Source organism: Osmerus mordax, chromosome 17, assembly GCF_038355195.1.
Source record: "Osmerus mordax isolate fOsmMor3 chromosome 17, fOsmMor3.pri, whole genome shotgun sequence".
Lineage (NCBI taxonomy): Eukaryota > Metazoa > Chordata > Actinopteri > Osmeriformes > Osmeridae > Osmerus > Osmerus mordax.
The window spans coordinates 7,769,773-7,786,378 of NC_090066.1; the positions used below are offsets into that span (position 1 = coordinate 7,769,773).

General features: G+C 45.0%; 2 protein-coding genes and 1 long non-coding RNA gene across 6 annotated transcripts; 2 read left to right on the plus strand and 1 right to left on the minus strand.

Annotated features, from left to right (window-relative positions):
* Positions 1 to 3,446: 3,446 nt before the first annotated feature.
* On the plus strand, positions 3,447 to 8,248 carry prdm4 (PR domain containing 4). Its single transcript, XM_067254565.1, has 12 exons — positions 3,447 to 3,480; positions 3,920 to 3,975; positions 4,094 to 4,221; positions 4,341 to 4,514; positions 4,775 to 5,539; positions 5,681 to 5,830; positions 5,913 to 6,031; positions 6,114 to 6,199; positions 6,409 to 6,536; positions 6,707 to 7,162; positions 7,363 to 7,531; positions 7,694 to 8,248. The coding sequence occupies exons 3-12, from the start codon at positions 4,095 to 4,097 to the stop codon at positions 8,055 to 8,057; spliced, it is 2,538 nt and encodes an 845-aa protein (XP_067110666.1). The 5' UTR covers positions 3,447 to 3,480; positions 3,920 to 3,975; position 4,094; the 3' UTR covers positions 8,058 to 8,248.
* Positions 8,249 to 9,006: 758 nt separating this feature from the next.
* On the minus strand, positions 9,007 to 11,094 carry LOC136960317 (uncharacterized). The gene is made up of 4 exons (XR_010878825.1): positions 10,874 to 11,094; positions 10,331 to 10,459; positions 10,124 to 10,233; positions 9,007 to 9,944 (listed from the first exon to the last, which is right to left on the minus strand). It is a non-coding gene; the product is annotated as an uncharacterized lncRNA (long non-coding RNA).
* A 140-nt stretch (positions 11,095 to 11,234) lies between these two features.
* tmem209 (transmembrane protein 209) lies at positions 11,235 to 16,291 on the plus strand. 4 transcript variants are annotated; one of them, XM_067254469.1, is made up of 15 exons: positions 11,235 to 11,268; positions 11,544 to 11,705; positions 11,808 to 11,866; positions 12,005 to 12,136; positions 12,319 to 12,548; positions 12,682 to 12,886; positions 13,086 to 13,261; positions 13,441 to 13,512; positions 13,627 to 13,723; positions 13,854 to 13,979; positions 14,140 to 14,237; positions 14,364 to 14,478; positions 14,568 to 14,665; positions 14,896 to 14,969; positions 15,098 to 16,291. In XM_067254469.1, exons 2-15 carry the CDS (start codon positions 11,569 to 11,571, stop codon positions 15,150 to 15,152), a joined length of 1,674 nt encoding a protein of 557 aa, XP_067110570.1. In that variant the 5' UTR covers positions 11,235 to 11,268; positions 11,544 to 11,568; the 3' UTR covers positions 15,153 to 16,291. The 4 variants fall into 4 exon arrangements, with proteins under 4 accessions (XP_067110570.1, XP_067110572.1, XP_067110571.1 ...); XM_067254471.1 differs by having other exon boundaries at positions 11,238 to 11,268; positions 11,548 to 11,705; XM_067254470.1 differs by having other exon boundaries at positions 11,257 to 11,268; positions 11,524 to 11,705.
* Positions 16,292 to 16,606: the final 315 nt, after the last annotated feature.

Here is a 16,606-nt window from a genome sequence, read left to right on the forward strand (position 1 = left end):
ATTTTAACTATAATTAAAAATTAGACCACTTGATATTCACTCCTGAAATGTATATCAAGCCCTACTGACTTGTTTCATTTCCTTCACTAATGTGAATCTGTGGACCTTAGATGTGAATCTGTGGCCCTCTAGTGGTGGTGACCATTATAACTTCCCAGCACCTGAATATACAGACAATATGTTTAATGGGAGCTGAAGCAACATCATTACTAATGACATCAGCAAACAAATCTACAATTTGGACAATATAGTCTGTCCAATCGTTGCCACTTAGGAGCTACAGGTGATATAATGTACAATAAAGGTGTTCATTTCTTGGATATGTTTAAAACCAACCACTTTAGCTGCCATGTATGTCTCCAAGATACCTCTACCCTGCCCTGTGTTCCCAGGTCTTTACTGATCATCCCAGCCATTTCCGCCCTGCCTGCTGGGGTTCTGTCCAGACTCGTTGAGCCTTTCTCCCTGGTGGTCCCGCACTGAAGCCAGCTCAGCTGATAACACTTATCTGTACTACCTATCACTCCACACAGAGCTAACTCAGACACACATACATGCTCACACAGTTTTTCTTTCTTTTACCTTCACATGCATATACCTGACAAACACAAACACACATTTCACACACACTGTTGGCTTTTGTCCTCCTACAGGAATATACATATTAGCAATGGGCTAATCTATTTGAATGTCCACCACCAGCCCAAATGTCATGTTTACAATACGAGGTGAACATAAACTGAATTAGAGGCGAATTGGCTGAACTATTCTGCTTGACAGTATATCTGCAATTAATCTGTCTCGTGTTCTGCCTGTGATGGTTCCCCTGGCTGCCCCAGTTCCTGTTTGTTATGTTCACCTGCCATTCTTAGCTGTTCCCAGGACAGTGCAGTAGGTGATCATACAGGATTGAGGATATGGAGAAGGTGATTGTCCCCAAGTGTGTGTTAACCCATGAGACTATGTTGGCTCAGTGCCTGTGCTTCTCTGTTTGGCGCAGAGAAGGGATGCTGTTGCTGTTTGTTTGTGTTTGTGTTGATACTTCTGCAAGCAAAGACATATACAGTATAATAATTTCCCTGCAAAGAAAGAGAGAAAGAGAGAGATGAATGAGATTTTGTGCAACACACATTCATGCCTGTATGGTAAGAGATGTTCTCTATCAAATCTTCTCAATCTTCTCCTAAATGCAAAATCACACCCACCCATTAGCAACAACAAAACCTATGAAATTGCTTCGCGCCAGGTATGCAAGCACCTGAGAAATCTATGCAGGAATCTGATTGAAATCTCAACCAAAACAGAAAACATCCATTATGGCAGAGTTTTCTTTTAATAAAAGTAGCTCCTGCACCCCATCTTAACATTTGCACTGAACCATACACACCTGGGTACCTGCACTCGGGTAATGATTGCTTCTAACGTGCATTACACAACCAAACACCTTTGTGTGGATGTGTAATGCCTCGATGACACCGAACATCATTGTTCCTTGCCAGCACGGTTCACCGGCTCTCGACCCTGCTGCTCTCCCTCTCTCCCACTGCAACCAACACGCTGTGTGTGCGTCTATATTAATGTTTGTCCCTTCTGCGGTTTCCCTATCAGAGAGATATAGGAAGTGCACGCTACCCCGGTGCAGGTCTGAGGAGAAGGGTGGAAAGATAAACAGATAAATACATGTGAGTGGAGGATGGAGGGATGTGTGACAGCATTCTGGTGTTTACCTCTAAGCTTCCTCTCTGAGGCTGAGGGCTCTCTCTTTAAATGCATTCCTCAGGCTATTAGAGAGCTGCGCCACGGAAAGCTACTCCAGATGGGGGTCGAGGAGGAGGTGGAAGAGATTGGGAATCTGGCTACATCGTATAAATATCATATGAAATCAATTGCTTTCCAATAGTCAGCTTTGTGTAAACACTGATTCTTATGAGCAATTATGTCATCAACTCAGTTATGATTACACACAGATGTAAATTTGAAATTGTTTTAATCATCCCCAAACACTGTTTGTAGTTGCATGTACCCTCTCTAATTTATTCACTTGAGTGTATTACCTTCAAAGGTATGTAACTTCAAATATTGCAATAGAGTAAAGGAAACTTAAATGTGGCATATATCTACATACAGGGCATTTACATAATTGTGTGTGTTGCAAACAAACATGAAACAGTAATGAACAAAAGCTGGAGATGACTCCAGACACAGAAAGGCAAGAACTGTGATCTATTTCCCCTCTAGAAAAATAATGCAACATGCAAGTTTAAGCATTTGATGGTGACACCTCATATAGCAGGGCATGGCAACATGATTCATTTGACCGTTTGTCAAAAGTACGCTAAATAGTTTCAGCATTTCACTCTAGTAGTGAACCTCTCCACAGTCGCTCAAGCTGGCTCTGGACTCCCCATCGCTGTTATTGCACTCTGCACTCTGCGCACTGATGCGCCTTTCTCCAAGTGACATTTCAATTCCACCAGTGGATCCGTTGAAGTCCAAGAGACCCTGCAAGTGTTTTATGTAGTCAATTGCTGCACGCAGCGTCTCTACCTTGCTGAGTCGTTTGTCCTCGAACTCTTGGGGTAGATGCTCACGAAGACGCGTATAACCCTCGTTCACGCAGCGCACCCGTTGCCGCTCCCTCTCATTTCGTTTGCGGATGAACGTGGGCTCGAAAGAATAGTCATACATGTCGAGATGCCCGTGAAAGGGAAAATAGGAAAGCCGCCCTGCGAATCTAGGACCATAAACTGGGCCCAGGTAAGTTGCATCTAGGTGAAATGGCGCCAGTCCCAGTGCGTCCTTGTATTGCGCTGCGTGATGCTCCATGGAGAGGCCAAGCGCCAAGGGTCGGACGTATGGGATTCGCTCGAAAAACTGCTCGGCGTGGTGAGACATCTTTTCTCTGAAAAGAACGTATCAATCAGTATTTAGGGTCCTGTGGAAACGATATAAGTATGGTGCTTAATAAAATAGCAACGTTCCAGCCCATCAGACAATTCATTAATGGGTTTTACCTCCTCTGAAGTTCTTCATTATCATCTCTCATCATGAGTTGATTGTTTGTCCGTTTGGTAAAAGACTTTCCTGAACTTTGGTGATGTGTGACCCAGTTGACCAAACCTGCCAATGTGACGAATGTCAACTTTTCTTTTGGTTATAATAGTGGAGGCTGATATGAACTGGGCGGAGATACAGCTTTTTACCACCTCCATGCTCTTATCTCTAAAATAAATAAACCATCTTAGCCTAACGCACTAACTGTACTTGGCCAGGTGAGAAAAAACAATCCTGGTTTATCGATTTACAAAAGTACATGTTTATAAGCTACACCTGGGCTCACTATGTACTTTTGTGACAGTCTTATTATAATTATAAAATACTAGTCATGAAACGGGACACAGCCTATGACACAGCTCCTGCTGCGCATGCCCAGTAACAACAGCACACAATGTCATGGACGCTTTCAGGGAGGATATCTTGGTATGTTATTGTTTTCACACAGTCTTCAACCTACAACGTTTTAGTTAATTTATTTCAAACAGGATGCAGACCGTATTACATCATTACGTCAATAAACTCCTACGATCAAATGCGTGCTTGACGTAGACTCCATTATTTGGTTTTATTGAATAGAATCTTCAGATTATGGCTAGTCTAGCTAGCTAGGCTATTTAGCTAGTAGCTAGCTAGCTCTAGCTAACAAGCCAAACGTTTAACATGCTTCAAGTTAGCATGAAGAATGTGAGTATCAAGCTACTAAATCGAGCTGCCAATGACACATTTCGAAGATAGCTAGTCAGTGAAGCTGTACTAGCTAGCTAACTTTAAACTGTTCGCAGAATCTAAATAGCTAACCAACGGTGTGTCTTGCAATGTGTTTAAAATATTGCCTAATGTTATTATGTCTCTCCTCTATAAGCATTGGAATGCAATCTTCGCGTCGTCGTTAGTGAAAATGAACCTCTGAACAATCAGGTAACCAGTTAGTTATAGTTTATCCAGCTCCTGTTGCTGGTGCCTGTAGCTGTTTAGCTAGCGAGCTATAAACAATCAACTACTCTGTCCTAAAGACAAGTGAATCTTATCTTTCCAGAATGAATGACATGAACCTCAGTCCAGTGGGCATGGACCAGCTTAGTGTGCCCTCTGTGAGTGCCAGCCACATGGGTCTGCCCACATCCCCGACCCACAATCACAACCACAACCCAATACCCACACCAGGTGACTACACTTTTATGGTCAAAACAAAGCTTCAATGAGCTTCTGTACAAGACCTTTCTCTTCAACATGTGTTTACTTTCTGTAAGGCAGAGAGATAATAAGATTTTGTTTTTCTGCAGGCATGCCGGTGGCCATACCCAGCCTTGGTCCTTCTCTAGGGTCCTTGCCATCAGCCTTGTCCCTCATGCTTCCGCATGCAGGGGTGATGTGTGGCCTCCCTGAGAGGAACTACTCTCTGCCTCCTCCACCCTACCCGCACCTGGAGAGCAGCTACTTCAGACACATACTACCTGGTAGTGTTCGACAGAAGTGTGCTGTACTGTACTTCTTTTTCCAACTAATTGTAGCCCTTATTTAAGTATGATGGTATTTAAGTATCATTTATAGTTCTAGTACATTCATGGATTGCTCCTAGACATATTTTATTATCTATTCACTTTAAGTCGAATGTGATTAGTGACTTTTGCCAGACTTGAGGCATCCTCCATAGTGGCTGGAGTTAGAGGTTAGTGAACATGTGAACCTTACAGTATTTGCTATGTTCTCTCTGAAGGTATCCTGTCCTACCTGGCTGACCGTCCACCTCCCCAGTACATCCACCCTAGCAGCCTCAACATGGATGGGACTCTGGCCGTGCCCAGTAACAACCCCCCAGGCATGGACCACTACAGTGGGCCGGGGGGTCCCCTAGAGCAGGGTCTGGTGTCCCTGGACTCCAGACAGGTGGGGGGTCAGGGGGACCTTCACTCGGGCGGCAACCACGAGGTGCAGCTGGACTCAAGTGGACTAGCCATGGAGTCACGAGTCAGCAGCCCCATGTCCCCTGACCGCATGAGGGAGGAGCTGGCCTCTATGGAGGGGGTAGGGGTGGTGGCTGAGAACCAGCAGCAGCTTGGGGGGAGGTCTCAGAACCACGAAGGCCTGGGTGGGGTGGACTCTTCTGGGAGTGTTATGCCTCTGCATGGACCCGCTGGGCTGGAGCTGTCGGTGGTGATGGAACCTGAACACCTGGGGGGTCGGGTAGGGAACGCAGGGGGAGGAGGAGGAGGGGGCCTGGGGGAGGCCCTCCATACGTCGGGTGAGCTGAACTCCGGGGTGGTCAGTGTGGTCCTGTCAGGCTCCATGGCTCCCCAATCCCAGCTGGAGCCCGTATCCCTGCATGGGCACACTGGGATGGGCCTGGACCAGGTAAACGTGTCCCCCATCACAGCCGAGGTGTCCCTGGGGCCAGAGAACAGCTTGGTGCTGGTCAACTCCACCCTGCAGCTGGAGGACTCAACGTCCAACAAGGAGAACATGGTCACCGCCTTCACCATCTGTGAGTCTGACTCTGCATGCCATTTTGACTGTCACTGTCATTTGGATTGAAGTCCAAATACACAAATGCAAACGTTGTGCCATTGCAGTGGTTTGGCTAAAATCTCTGTCTGTTAACGGGATCTGTGTTCTGTGTTTACAGGGTGTACTCTGTGTGAACGCTCCTATCCCTCCGACTGCCCAGAACACGGTCCGGTCACCTTCATCCCTGACACGCCCATCCAGAGCCGAGCCCGTCTCTCCCTGCCCCGGCCCCTCTGCCTCCGCATCTCCGTAGCTGGCGAGCCTTTGGGTATGTCAGACACTCATATCAACAAGTGTGTGTGTGTCATCAAGTGTGCATCATATACTAAGTGTGTTTCTCTGTGTCTCAGGTGTGTTTGCGCGAGACATCATTCCCCCCAGGACCTGCTTCGGGCCAATGGTTGGGCAGCACTGTAGCAATGTCGACCTTTCTGATTGGCCGGACAAGGACACACCACAGATATGGAAGGTCAGTAGGCTAATATTTACAGCCTGATTATGAAGTGTGCATAACGGCAAAGCTGGTGACACCATCCATGTTCCTGTGTCAGATGTTCCACAACAACGTTTTGGAGTTCTGCATTGTGACCACAGATGAGAACGAATGCAACTGGATGATGTTTGTCCGAAAGGCAAGGTAACTCTCTCGCAATGCAAGCCTATTTACCAGTTAATACATTCAAACTGTAGATACATACAGAGAGCTTACATACAATTTAGAATACAAATCAGACATGCATGTACGTTATATTTATACATGTAGGTGTCCAGACAACAGACCATCTCAGAGGACAAGCCTCTGAAGAATGATATTGAAACGTGATCGTGATGACGTTCTGTGTGCAGGACCAGTGAGGAGCAGAACCTGGTGGCCTACCCTGACAACGGCAAGCTGTTCTTCTGCACCTCCACCGAGATCCTGCCTGACCAGGAACTGCTCTTCTACTACACCAGAGACTACTGCAGGCAGATGGGTAGGAACGCAGTTCAGTTGACCCCTTTCATTTTCAATCAATCTCCTTGAGTGAAACCAAGCTTTTCCCGGTTATGAGGTCATATGGAAGAGCTGACCTTGAACTCCTGTCGGATGAGAGTGCGATGTTTTGAATCTTAATTGAGGATCTGTACCTGTCCCCATGTGTAGTTGTCTCCCAGGTGCCTGAGGGTCAAGTCTGTCAGTGTGGGAAAGAATGCTCCTCCTTCGCTGAACTCAAGTCTCACCTAAACAGCCATAACAGCCACAGCCACCCCCATGCCCACAGCCCCTCTCAGGACCACTCGCAGCAACAGCAACAGCAGCAGCACCACGCCCACCAGGAAGAGAAACTAGCCAATGGGACCTCCAGCTCCTCCTCTTCCCCCTGGCCCTGCCACTCTCATAACAACAGCCTCTCCGGCACCAACACGAACACTGCCGGTCACGGCCACGCGAGGGAGAGGAGGTTTAAGTGCAGCGTGTGCTCCAGGGCCTTCACCACCACCACCAAGCTCAACGTCCACTTCATGGGTCACGTGGGGATGAAGCCACACAAGTGTGAATACTGCAGCAAGGCCTTCAGTGACCCCAGTAACCTGCGCATGCACCTCAGGATCCACACAGGTGAGGTTACTGGCGAACACACGGGATACGGAAACTCAATTTCTGTCCCCTTTAAAGTTTCTCTGTCACTATCTGTCTTTGTCACACATGCACAGTTAACGTCTGACAATCGATTCATGGCCACGCTGTGTCTGTCTACGCCCTCTGATCACTGTGTTTTCAATGGAACGTGATGGTTGCTGTGGTGGACCTCCTCCCAGGTCAGAAGAACTACAGGTGTACGGTGTGTGAGAAGTCCTTCACCCAGAAGTCCCACGTGGCGTCTCACATGGTGATCCACACGGGGGCCAAGAAGATGAACTGCGAACTCTGTGACAGGACGTTCATCAGGAAGCACGACCTCAAGCAGCACATGTTCACACACACTCAGTAAGACCATGTTTGCTGTCCTCGCCGATACACAGTAGAGGGTGTGGTGCATGAAGCTATGTGTGGTTATATAGGTGACAGTGCTTCTCAAGGGGTTATTTGTGGTCTTTCCAAATGGATTAACTTCTCCCGTCAATTTCCCACCTCCTTTTGTACCACCAGGGAGCGCCAGATCCAGTGTCCGAAGTGTGACAAACACTTCCTGAACACCAACCACCTGAAGAAGCACATGAACTCTCACGAGGGCAGGCGGGACTACATCTGTGAGAAGTGTCACAAGGCCTTCCTCACCAAGTACCACCTCACACGCCACCTCAAGATCTGTAAGGGCCCCAAAACGGACAGGGGTCCCCGGCAGGATGAGGAGGGGGAGGAAGAAGAAGAGGAGGAGGAGGAGGATGAAGAGGAGGAGAACGATAGTGGAGGTGGAGGAGTGGAAAGACTTATCGATCCAACAAGCAGCGAGGACTGTGCTTTAGAAGTAACTGGTTATGCTTCTGAAAAATCCTTATCACCTCATCATTGACTCAGCATTCTATCGTGCCTCATTTATCATGTTAATTTATTTGGCAATTTAATCTATTTTTTTTTAATCTATTTGTATCTTTTCTGTTCAGTCTAAATTCTTTTTTCCGGATGCTTGCCAAACAGTGGGCACAATGAACCAATTAAAATGCCATACAGCATACATATGTCACAGCAAACAAAATCACATTGATAATACATTACATTTTACATTTACATTTAGTCATTTAGCAGACGCTCTTATCCAGAGCGACTTACAGTAAGTACAGGGACATTCCCCCGAGGCAAGTAGGGTGAAGTGCCTTGCCCAAGGACACAACGTCAGTTGGCTTGACCGGGAATCGAACTGGCAACCTTCGGATTACTAGCCCGATTCCCTCACCGCTCAGCCACCTGACTCACCTATAATAGCAGACAACTTTACATTTTCATGCCATACACTGAGTATATGAAATTGACATTATATTGAGATGTGTGTACTCATCTTGATAAAGTAAATATTTTAGCTTTTTAAATGTGTGTCACATCATGTCAGTGAACCTCTTGGAATGTGTCCGGGTCATATTGTTATGTTGTACATATCTCACTTTTTACTCAAAGTATTTATGGAAGAGAAGAATTTAGTTCAAATCAAGACTGTGTTCTGGTGCTGAATGAATGTGAGCGTGTTGTTAAATAAATATCTTTGTTAATATTTCTGTATTCGTTCCTTAACAATACTAGATTATATTGGTTGCTGAGTCATGCCAGGAGCAAGGGGAACTGGGATGGATGGCCTGGTGTGTAGGTAACAAAGAGTATAGAAGCACAAGAGGTGAAGCTTAATAGTTTGTTCCATTGCAACAGCTGCAGAGCCTCGTCTCTGCCATTTTGGACTGAATCCAATAAAATGTGACTCCAATAAACATGCTGTATAAAAGTACTCACAAAATTATCTATATTTCACCCCATATATTTAATGTTGCTACCAAAATAATGTGTTAAACAATTATATACATATACCAGAGCCGAAATGTGACAACCATTCATTCATATTCCTCCACCTGGTCCGATGTGGCTCCTATATTAACAGTGACTACTGGATCTGCAGATTCCCACATGGAATCCATCTCAGCTTCTCTACAATCAGTAGTCACATAACTGTGGTCGTCCAAAACCTTAGAATTGATGGTGATCCTGGGACTATCCTGGGAGGCATAGCGACGTTCATCTGAGTTAAGCTTCTGCAGTGTGCGGACAGATGGCATAGAAAACACGTCGAACAGTAGCTTGTAACACTTTGGACTGGCCTGGAGCAGAGCCAAGAAGAAAGCTTTTTCCTGACTAGTCCACCGGAAACCAAGAGCCTTGCGTTGAGAAACGCGTATCTGTGTACTCACAAAAGCATGGGCTTTGGCTGGTAAGAGTTCCTCCAACTGCTTCATCACTGACTGAACAGTCGTTCTGGGATTCTTTATCTGGACATGTTCCCTCACTTTTTTCTTCAGCTTGCACACCTGGGACTCCAGACTCCTGATCTTCATCTTCAGGGCACGTTCCTTGGCAGCAGCTTCAGGGTTTGTTTGCAATGATGTCGGTGGCAACAGTGGTGACTGTGGCAACAGTGGTGTCTGTGGCAACAGTGGTGTCTGTGGCAACAGTGATGTCTGTGGCAACAGTGGTGTCTGTGGCAACAGTGGTGTCTGTGGCAACAGAGGTGTCTGTGGTAACAGTGGTGTCTGTGGTAACAGTGGTGTCTGTGGCAACAGTGGTGTCTGTGGCAACAGTGGTGTCAGTGTCATCGAAGGTCCTGCTACAGTAGCATCAGGTGTTGTGATTGCTGTCTCTGAAACACTGTCTGTAGAGGAGGAGGCTGCATTTGATGGTTGAACAACATGACTCTTTTTGCCTGTAAAAAAACCCCCCACACATTATTTGGGAAAAAATAAAATCACTTTACAGCAAAACAACAAAGGTATTTCTATCAATTAACAGATAATAAGACTTACTCCTAAATCGATAATGCGACTACCTGACCGGATAATGCACTCTGTATTCCTGTATTTATACAATGAGAATCTTACGTACTTAATTCCAGACGTTTCTTTGGTGGCTTTTTCCTTAACTTCAAGTCCAGTTGGGGTGGTGGGTTAGAGGCATCCTTTAAGGGCACTGCATCCCATTTCAATCCAGCATGACTACAAGATAATCAGAAAAATAGATGAGTATCCTTGGCAGATTCATCTCTAAAAGTATTTTCTACTTGATTGTGATATTTGTTCAGTATATACATACACATTAGATGGCCTCTTGAACTGGTTAGGTTCAAAATGTGCACTGCACACTCTGTAGCTCTGATGGAGCCGCTGAGAGCTTATCACTTTCAAAGATACATTCCTGAGATTCTGCACCCATCTTGCACACCTGTAAATTAATTCGTTCATTCATTTCACTTGTGGGCTACTTTACAATTTCGATATTACAATTAAAAAGAACAACTGAGAAGAAAAAAATAGGCTACATTCATTCTAAAGCAGGAGGGGAAAGTTTAGGTTAATGGCAGACTATAATGTCGTCTCAAATTTCAGCTACTGTATTTAACCCCCTTCTTACTTAGAGACATATCCATATTATTTTAAATTACTATGATTTTTATGGCTACTGTAGGACCTGCAGTTTGTAGTACACAGTACAGCACAGTAGTAGGCAAAAGAAACGTGGAGTAATGTTAGCAGGTGAGGTGTACAGTACCTACACAGACTGTAGGCTACTGTAGCTGACGCTACCATCGCTCACACTTGAAAATACGTTTGACATTTTTTGTGAAACATGATTTACCTGTCAGGGTTTGCAGGGAAACGGTGAAAAGCAAGATGTTGACTGTTGAACTGATAGTTGTTACAGTTAAATGCTGAACATAATTTTCGGCTGTTTTTCCACTTCGACTTCGTTTTTGTGCTCATGGTGTCAGTACATTATTGGGTTGTGTACTGTAATCAAAGAGTATAGAATATAGTGTTTCTATTCTCTTTGACATAACTGTTGTCTCACAGTCCAAAATGGCGGCAGCGCTAAAGTTGCGCTATCTGGCGGTTGTCAAATAACACCACAGCTCCGCCTCTTGTGCTTTGGGTAACTGCCAAATACTCAAACTCAGAAGTACACTTCTAACATCGACAAACTACATCCGGGTGAAATACGAATGGTGCAGCGCCGTCGCTAGTCAGCTAACGGTGTGTAACAACTATCTGTTGACATAATTCACATAAACAGAACTGCACATTTTGGTCTGGTTAATGACTTGTATGTATAGTATGGCAATATATGTATGCAGCTGACCTCTGTGAATTACAATGGTATTGTCTCGTGTTCTATTATTAACGTTAGCACTAGCATTCTAGCCAGCTAGCAACCGCCAGAGAGTATTCGTGTGCCTGTGGAACACTGTTTACAAGCAAGCTATCTGTTTCTGTGACCCTCAACAAAAGTTTACGTATCGGTGTCGCAGGTAGGTAATCGTGGTATGTGGTTTGATGACACCAACAAAGGACGGCATGTCAACTCTTATCGACCGGACGATGAGGATGAGGAGGGAGGAGCAGGCACGACAAGTGGTGCTAGCATGGGCTGTACTCAACGTATCGCTCGCTGGCATGATCTACACGGAAATGTACGTTAGTGAATTTGTGAGACATCTCTTGTTTAACAACTAATTCTCCTAAATTAATTTGGTTCCCTAGTCACTACTATGTTATCTGTCTTTTCTTTGCAGGTCTGGGAAACTACTAAGCCGCTACTACAACATAACATACTGGCCAATTTGGTACATTGGTATGTGACCTAAAGTCCTTTATAAAATAAATAACTGTTGAACTGTTTGGATCACAGTAGTGAGAGTAAAATATATATATATTTTTTGGTTTATGCTTTGATGTATGAATATAGTGTTTTTCCTTTCTCCTGTTACAGAACTGGCCCTGGCCTCTCTCTTCAGTCTCAATGCTCTGTTTGACTTCTGGAAGTACTTTAAATATACCATGGCCCCCTCCACCATCGCTGTCACCCCCGACCAGCATCGCCTATTGGGCCTGGGGAAATCTGGTGAGAACACACTAGAAATTGGAGTAGGTGCCCAAGTATAATAGTAGTTGCTTTTTGGCAAGAAATATATTTTCTAAAGGACTCAGACATCAATTCCTCATCATAAAAGTGAAGCAAGCCTGACATAGACTAAAAATCTATATTTAGAAGACTAATTGCTGATATGTTATTTTCTCCCTTAGGTATTCAGGCCTCCCCCCCTCAGAAACCAGAGAAGAAGGAGGCTCCGGCCCCCCCTCAGTCATCCCCCCTCCAGGGCCAGAGTGTGCTTAGTTTCAGCCCCTCACGTCCCGCCAGCACCAGCCCAAAGTTCTCTCCCAGTTGTGTGCCGGGTTATAGCCCTCCACTGACCAACCCCTCCACCCCAGGCAGTGCTGGAGGACCTTTCTCCCCCTCCCTGGCCTTTGGAAAGGTGACTGTCTAAAAAGGAATATCATATTAAAATGCAATCCGGTTGCTGAGTTGGGAGGTTTGTTGTCGCTGTTTTCAAGTGATGTTTCTGGTCACGTGGGACTGCTCCAGCTTATAAACCTCTCTCCTGTCAGGTGGTGAACTACAGCCCCTCCCCTGGCTCATCTCCCTTCCCCAGCAGCATTGGGCCAGTAGAGGGCACCAGCCTGAGGGCTCGCTACCGCACCTCCCCCTCCGTCTTCACCTCCCCAGGAGGCAAGGAGGACTACATGGAGGACCTGAAGCTCCTGGAGAGGTTCCTCCGCTCCGAGGAGGAGAAGAGCCACCGCAGCCAGCTAGGTATGGCTGTGTTGTCTGTAAATGCATCAGCTGGGTAAACTGTTATGCAGGCATTTAGGTGGTGGGACAGTGTCTAATATAAAGTAATCTAGCTGGGAGCCTCTGGTTGTTCAGGTGTTGAAAAGCTGGCACCCTTTAGTCAAGTGTTGACTATGGACCATGATATTTCTGTGTCCTGTTGTTTGTCCTCCAACTCCAGGGAGCCCTGAGTCTGCGTCTCCATCCCACAGCCCAACGTTCTGGAACTATAGCCGTTCGGTGGGAGACTACGCCCAGAGCCTGAGGAAGTTCCAGTACCAGCCTGCCTGCCGTTCCCTGGCCCCCTCAGCCCACAAAGATGAAACCGACCTGGGGTCCAAGCAGGCCGCCGAGGAGGTCAGTACAGCCAGACCTGTCTGTTCTTTCATCTGGACAGACTGTCGGTCCCAAAGGAACCAGCTAAGTCTGTTCTTTAAGTCTGTCAATTCCTTTAGGCCTTCCTAAAGCAAGCACCAACTGTTGTCTACCAGTCTGTCCCCTTCTCTTGACCTATGCTCTTGTGTTATGGTTTTCAGGTGTGGGCCAGAATAACCACCAATCGTCTGGTAGTGGACAGCATAGACAGCTGGACCGCCAAGCTCAGAAACGTGGGTAAAGCCGTAACAACCTCAGAGATGAACTCTGATACAAAACAGCTGACAATATAGGCTGCTTGTAATGCTCAAGCCAGTGTGTTATAATGTTTTTCATTCTCCTGGTAGTGGATAAATGACACCATCCTGGTTCCTCTGGTGAAGGAGATGGAGTCAGTCAACAGCCAGCTCAGGAGGATGGGCTGTCCAGAACTACAAATAGGGGGTAGGCAGTAGGCTCTGTAGGATATACTAATCCTGTGCAGAGGGATTTAGAGAATGATGGAACATGTAGTCATAGAGTAATGGTTTGCTGAACTAAATTGAATCTCTTCTCTCATCATCCGTACCTATAGAGGCCAGTATAAGCAGCCTGAAACAAGCTGCAGTGGTGAAAGCCAGCTCCATCCCCACCATGAATGCCATTGTGCAGTACCTGGACATCACACCCAATCAAGAGTACCTTGTAGAACGAGTTAAAGGTGAGGGGCGACGCATGCTACCCCATAGCAAGTGTACAGCATAGGATACCACTTGTATGAAAGTATGCATTCGTTGCTATGTAGCATAGAGTGCAGTATAGTGTTCCGGCGTGTACATTTCGAACATTTTCTGATGTTATTTGTGTCTTGTTCCTATCAGAGCTGGCCCATAGTGGCTGCATGAGCTCTTTCCGATGGAACGGAGGTGAAAACCTGAAGAGCAGGAAGTGGGACACAGACCTCCCTACAGACTGTGCTGTAAGTCTAACCCTAACCCAGCTCTTTCCTAATCTGTCTAAAAACAGACCTCTAATACTCCTCTACTGTGTCTGGAAAACTCTGTATTCTTTTTCGTCGATTGTCTTGTTTCATTTGACCATTTAGATCCTTATGCATTTGCTGTGCACATACCTGGACTCGAGGCTTCCTCCCCATCCAAAGTACCCTGACGGAAAGACCTTCACCTCCCAGCACTTCACACACGCTCCAGACAAACCTGGTGAGGCCACACACACACCGCTGTACACCCGTGCAAGTGCACACACACTCTGGCTCTTCCTCAACTCCTGAAGTGTTTCCTCCATACAGATGTGACGAATGAGAACCTTTTCTGCGTCCATCAGAGCAGCATCAACCCTCCACACTATCAGCTTATCTACCAGGGTCATGTGTACAGCCTGCCCAAGGTGAGCACCACCCTCCTACATCAAATGTATTGTAACCCGATACAGGTGATGTCACAAACGCACACCTGATCCAGCCATTGACCAAAGATCACATTATTGATCACAAGGTTTCCTTCTTGTGTGTGAAAAAAACCTGTCCCTTACTCATCTTTTTCCACTGTCCAAGACATCTATGACATTTTTGTCAACCTGAAGCAAGGGTCATGAATGCTTGTGATTGTCTCTAACAGGGCAGGAACAATCTATTCCACACGGTTCTTATGTTCCTCTTTGTCATCAAAACCAAGGAGGCTGGAATGCTGGGGTGAGTGAAAGTTTTCATAGGCATCGAAAGAGAAGTCCTGAAAATGTCAGAATGAATGCCAATTTGACAATGTCACTTTGTTGCGTATCATTTTAACATTGCGATTGGTTTGTTTTGCCATCTTGCAGGAGAGTAAACCTTGGTCTGTCAGGGGTTAACATCCTGTGGATATTTGGAGATTGAGGAGAGCTCTCTGCTCTTTTGAACATTTCTCTGCACAGGGAAGTTCTCACTACTTTGACATTTGTGGAGGTGTCCTCACAATTTGAATGTTGTGGCCCAAGGTCATGAGCTGGGAACTTCCTTTTGGATGCTGTTTATAATGTGTGTTTCAGAGGATAAATTAACTAGTTAATTTACATCTTGTCATTACTTTTCTTTGGCGAAATAGCACAAGGCATTTCTAAACCGTGACCTCAATTTGTAGTGAATTTAGGGAGTGATCTGAGTTTTTTTATATTGGCTTTAAAAGCAGTACTGTATTTTAACATGAAAAACTTTTTTTGTAAGTATTCAAAGTTTTTTGTAAGTATTCTAAGAATGTATCAGGATGGCATATATTACATCAGACTTTTTTTTTTATCTGATTTTTGAGGATTGAACCCTCTATGACCCCTTTCTTGTAAATTATCAAGGCTTGAAAATAACACTTATAGTCAGTGCTTGATAGGTTTGCTATTGTTTGCTGTTAAGTGGTAGGGCAGTTTTACATCAACCTTGGAAGCAATAGAGCTATAACGGCACAAAATCAGGACACTAGTTATAGTGCATTCAAATGCACAACTTTTGTGTAATAGCATCGGGTTCTAGGTACTGCCACTGGCGTGGACCATATGTGTCATCCACATTTATAATAGGACATATGGTCCCCAACTTATGGACTAGATACATAGCTGTGTGCATGCCACAAATCCTGTGATATAGTTTGATATAGTTTGTGCCAAAGTCATATTCTAATATGGCCTGCCCAAGAAAATGCTTATACTAGCAATACTTTCTGATTGTCATTTTTAAAAGGATAAAAAAAAAAGCTGTTTGTGTTACTTCTGTTAATAAGGTCTACAAAGACTTTGGAATTGCTCATACTGTTGAAACATAGTTTATTTGTGCCACTCTGCGTTTAGTCTGATGTTTTCGATCATTTGTAGCAATGTTATTTTTATAGTGTTCAACCTGTAAATAAATACACATACCTTGTGTTAAATTGCCATCAGTTCATTTTTTGTACATTTGACCACCCGATGGCAGTATAGTCTTGTAGATTTTCCAGTATATAAAAAAAAAAAGTTCAAAACATTTTATTACGATGTACGTCTATATAGTATGTCCATACCATACAAAATGTTCATGGGCAATTAAAATATTATTACAGAGGAGTGTCATGATTCATGAATTCGGTGTTGATACGTATCCCTTTATGTGAACAGCATTTCCCATAATGCACTTGCTAGGGCAGTGTTTCTTGGGAAGTGTATTCATCGTCATCTACCGTTTTGTTATTTAATAAATATAGTAACATGCAACTGAATACAATTTCATTCCTTCCCTTTAAAACGTATTACCGTTCAGCAGTGGGGCATGTATTATGTCCAGGGGACTTTTGGACATTTTGTAAATGGGTGGAGAAATTCAGTGTG

What these genes read in the sequence shown, in the direction of transcription:
- prdm4 (XM_067254565.1), top strand. Translation starts at nt 4,095, where the DNA reads ATGAATGACATGAACCTCAGTCCAGTGGGCATGGACCAGCTTAGTGTG. An exon ending in CTTCAGACACATACTACCTG is followed by an intron (nt 4,515 to 4,774) that starts GTAGTGTTCGAC and finishes TTCTCTCTGAAG; the next exon opens with GTATCCTGTCCTACCTGGCT. An exon ending in CACATGTTCACACACACTCA is followed by an intron (nt 7,532 to 7,693) that starts GTAAGACCATGT and finishes TTGTACCACCAG; the next exon opens with GGAGCGCCAGATCCAGTGTC.
- tmem209 (XM_067254469.1), top strand. Translation starts at nt 11,569, where the DNA reads ATGACACCAACAAAGGACGGCATGTCAACTCTTATCGACCGGACGATG. An exon ending in GGACCGCCAAGCTCAGAAAC is followed by an intron (nt 13,513 to 13,626) that starts GTGGGTAAAGCC and finishes TTCTCCTGGTAG; the next exon opens with TGGATAAATGACACCATCCT. An exon ending in TCCAGAACTACAAATAGGGG is followed by an intron (nt 13,724 to 13,853) that starts GTAGGCAGTAGG and finishes CCGTACCTATAG; the next exon opens with AGGCCAGTATAAGCAGCCTG.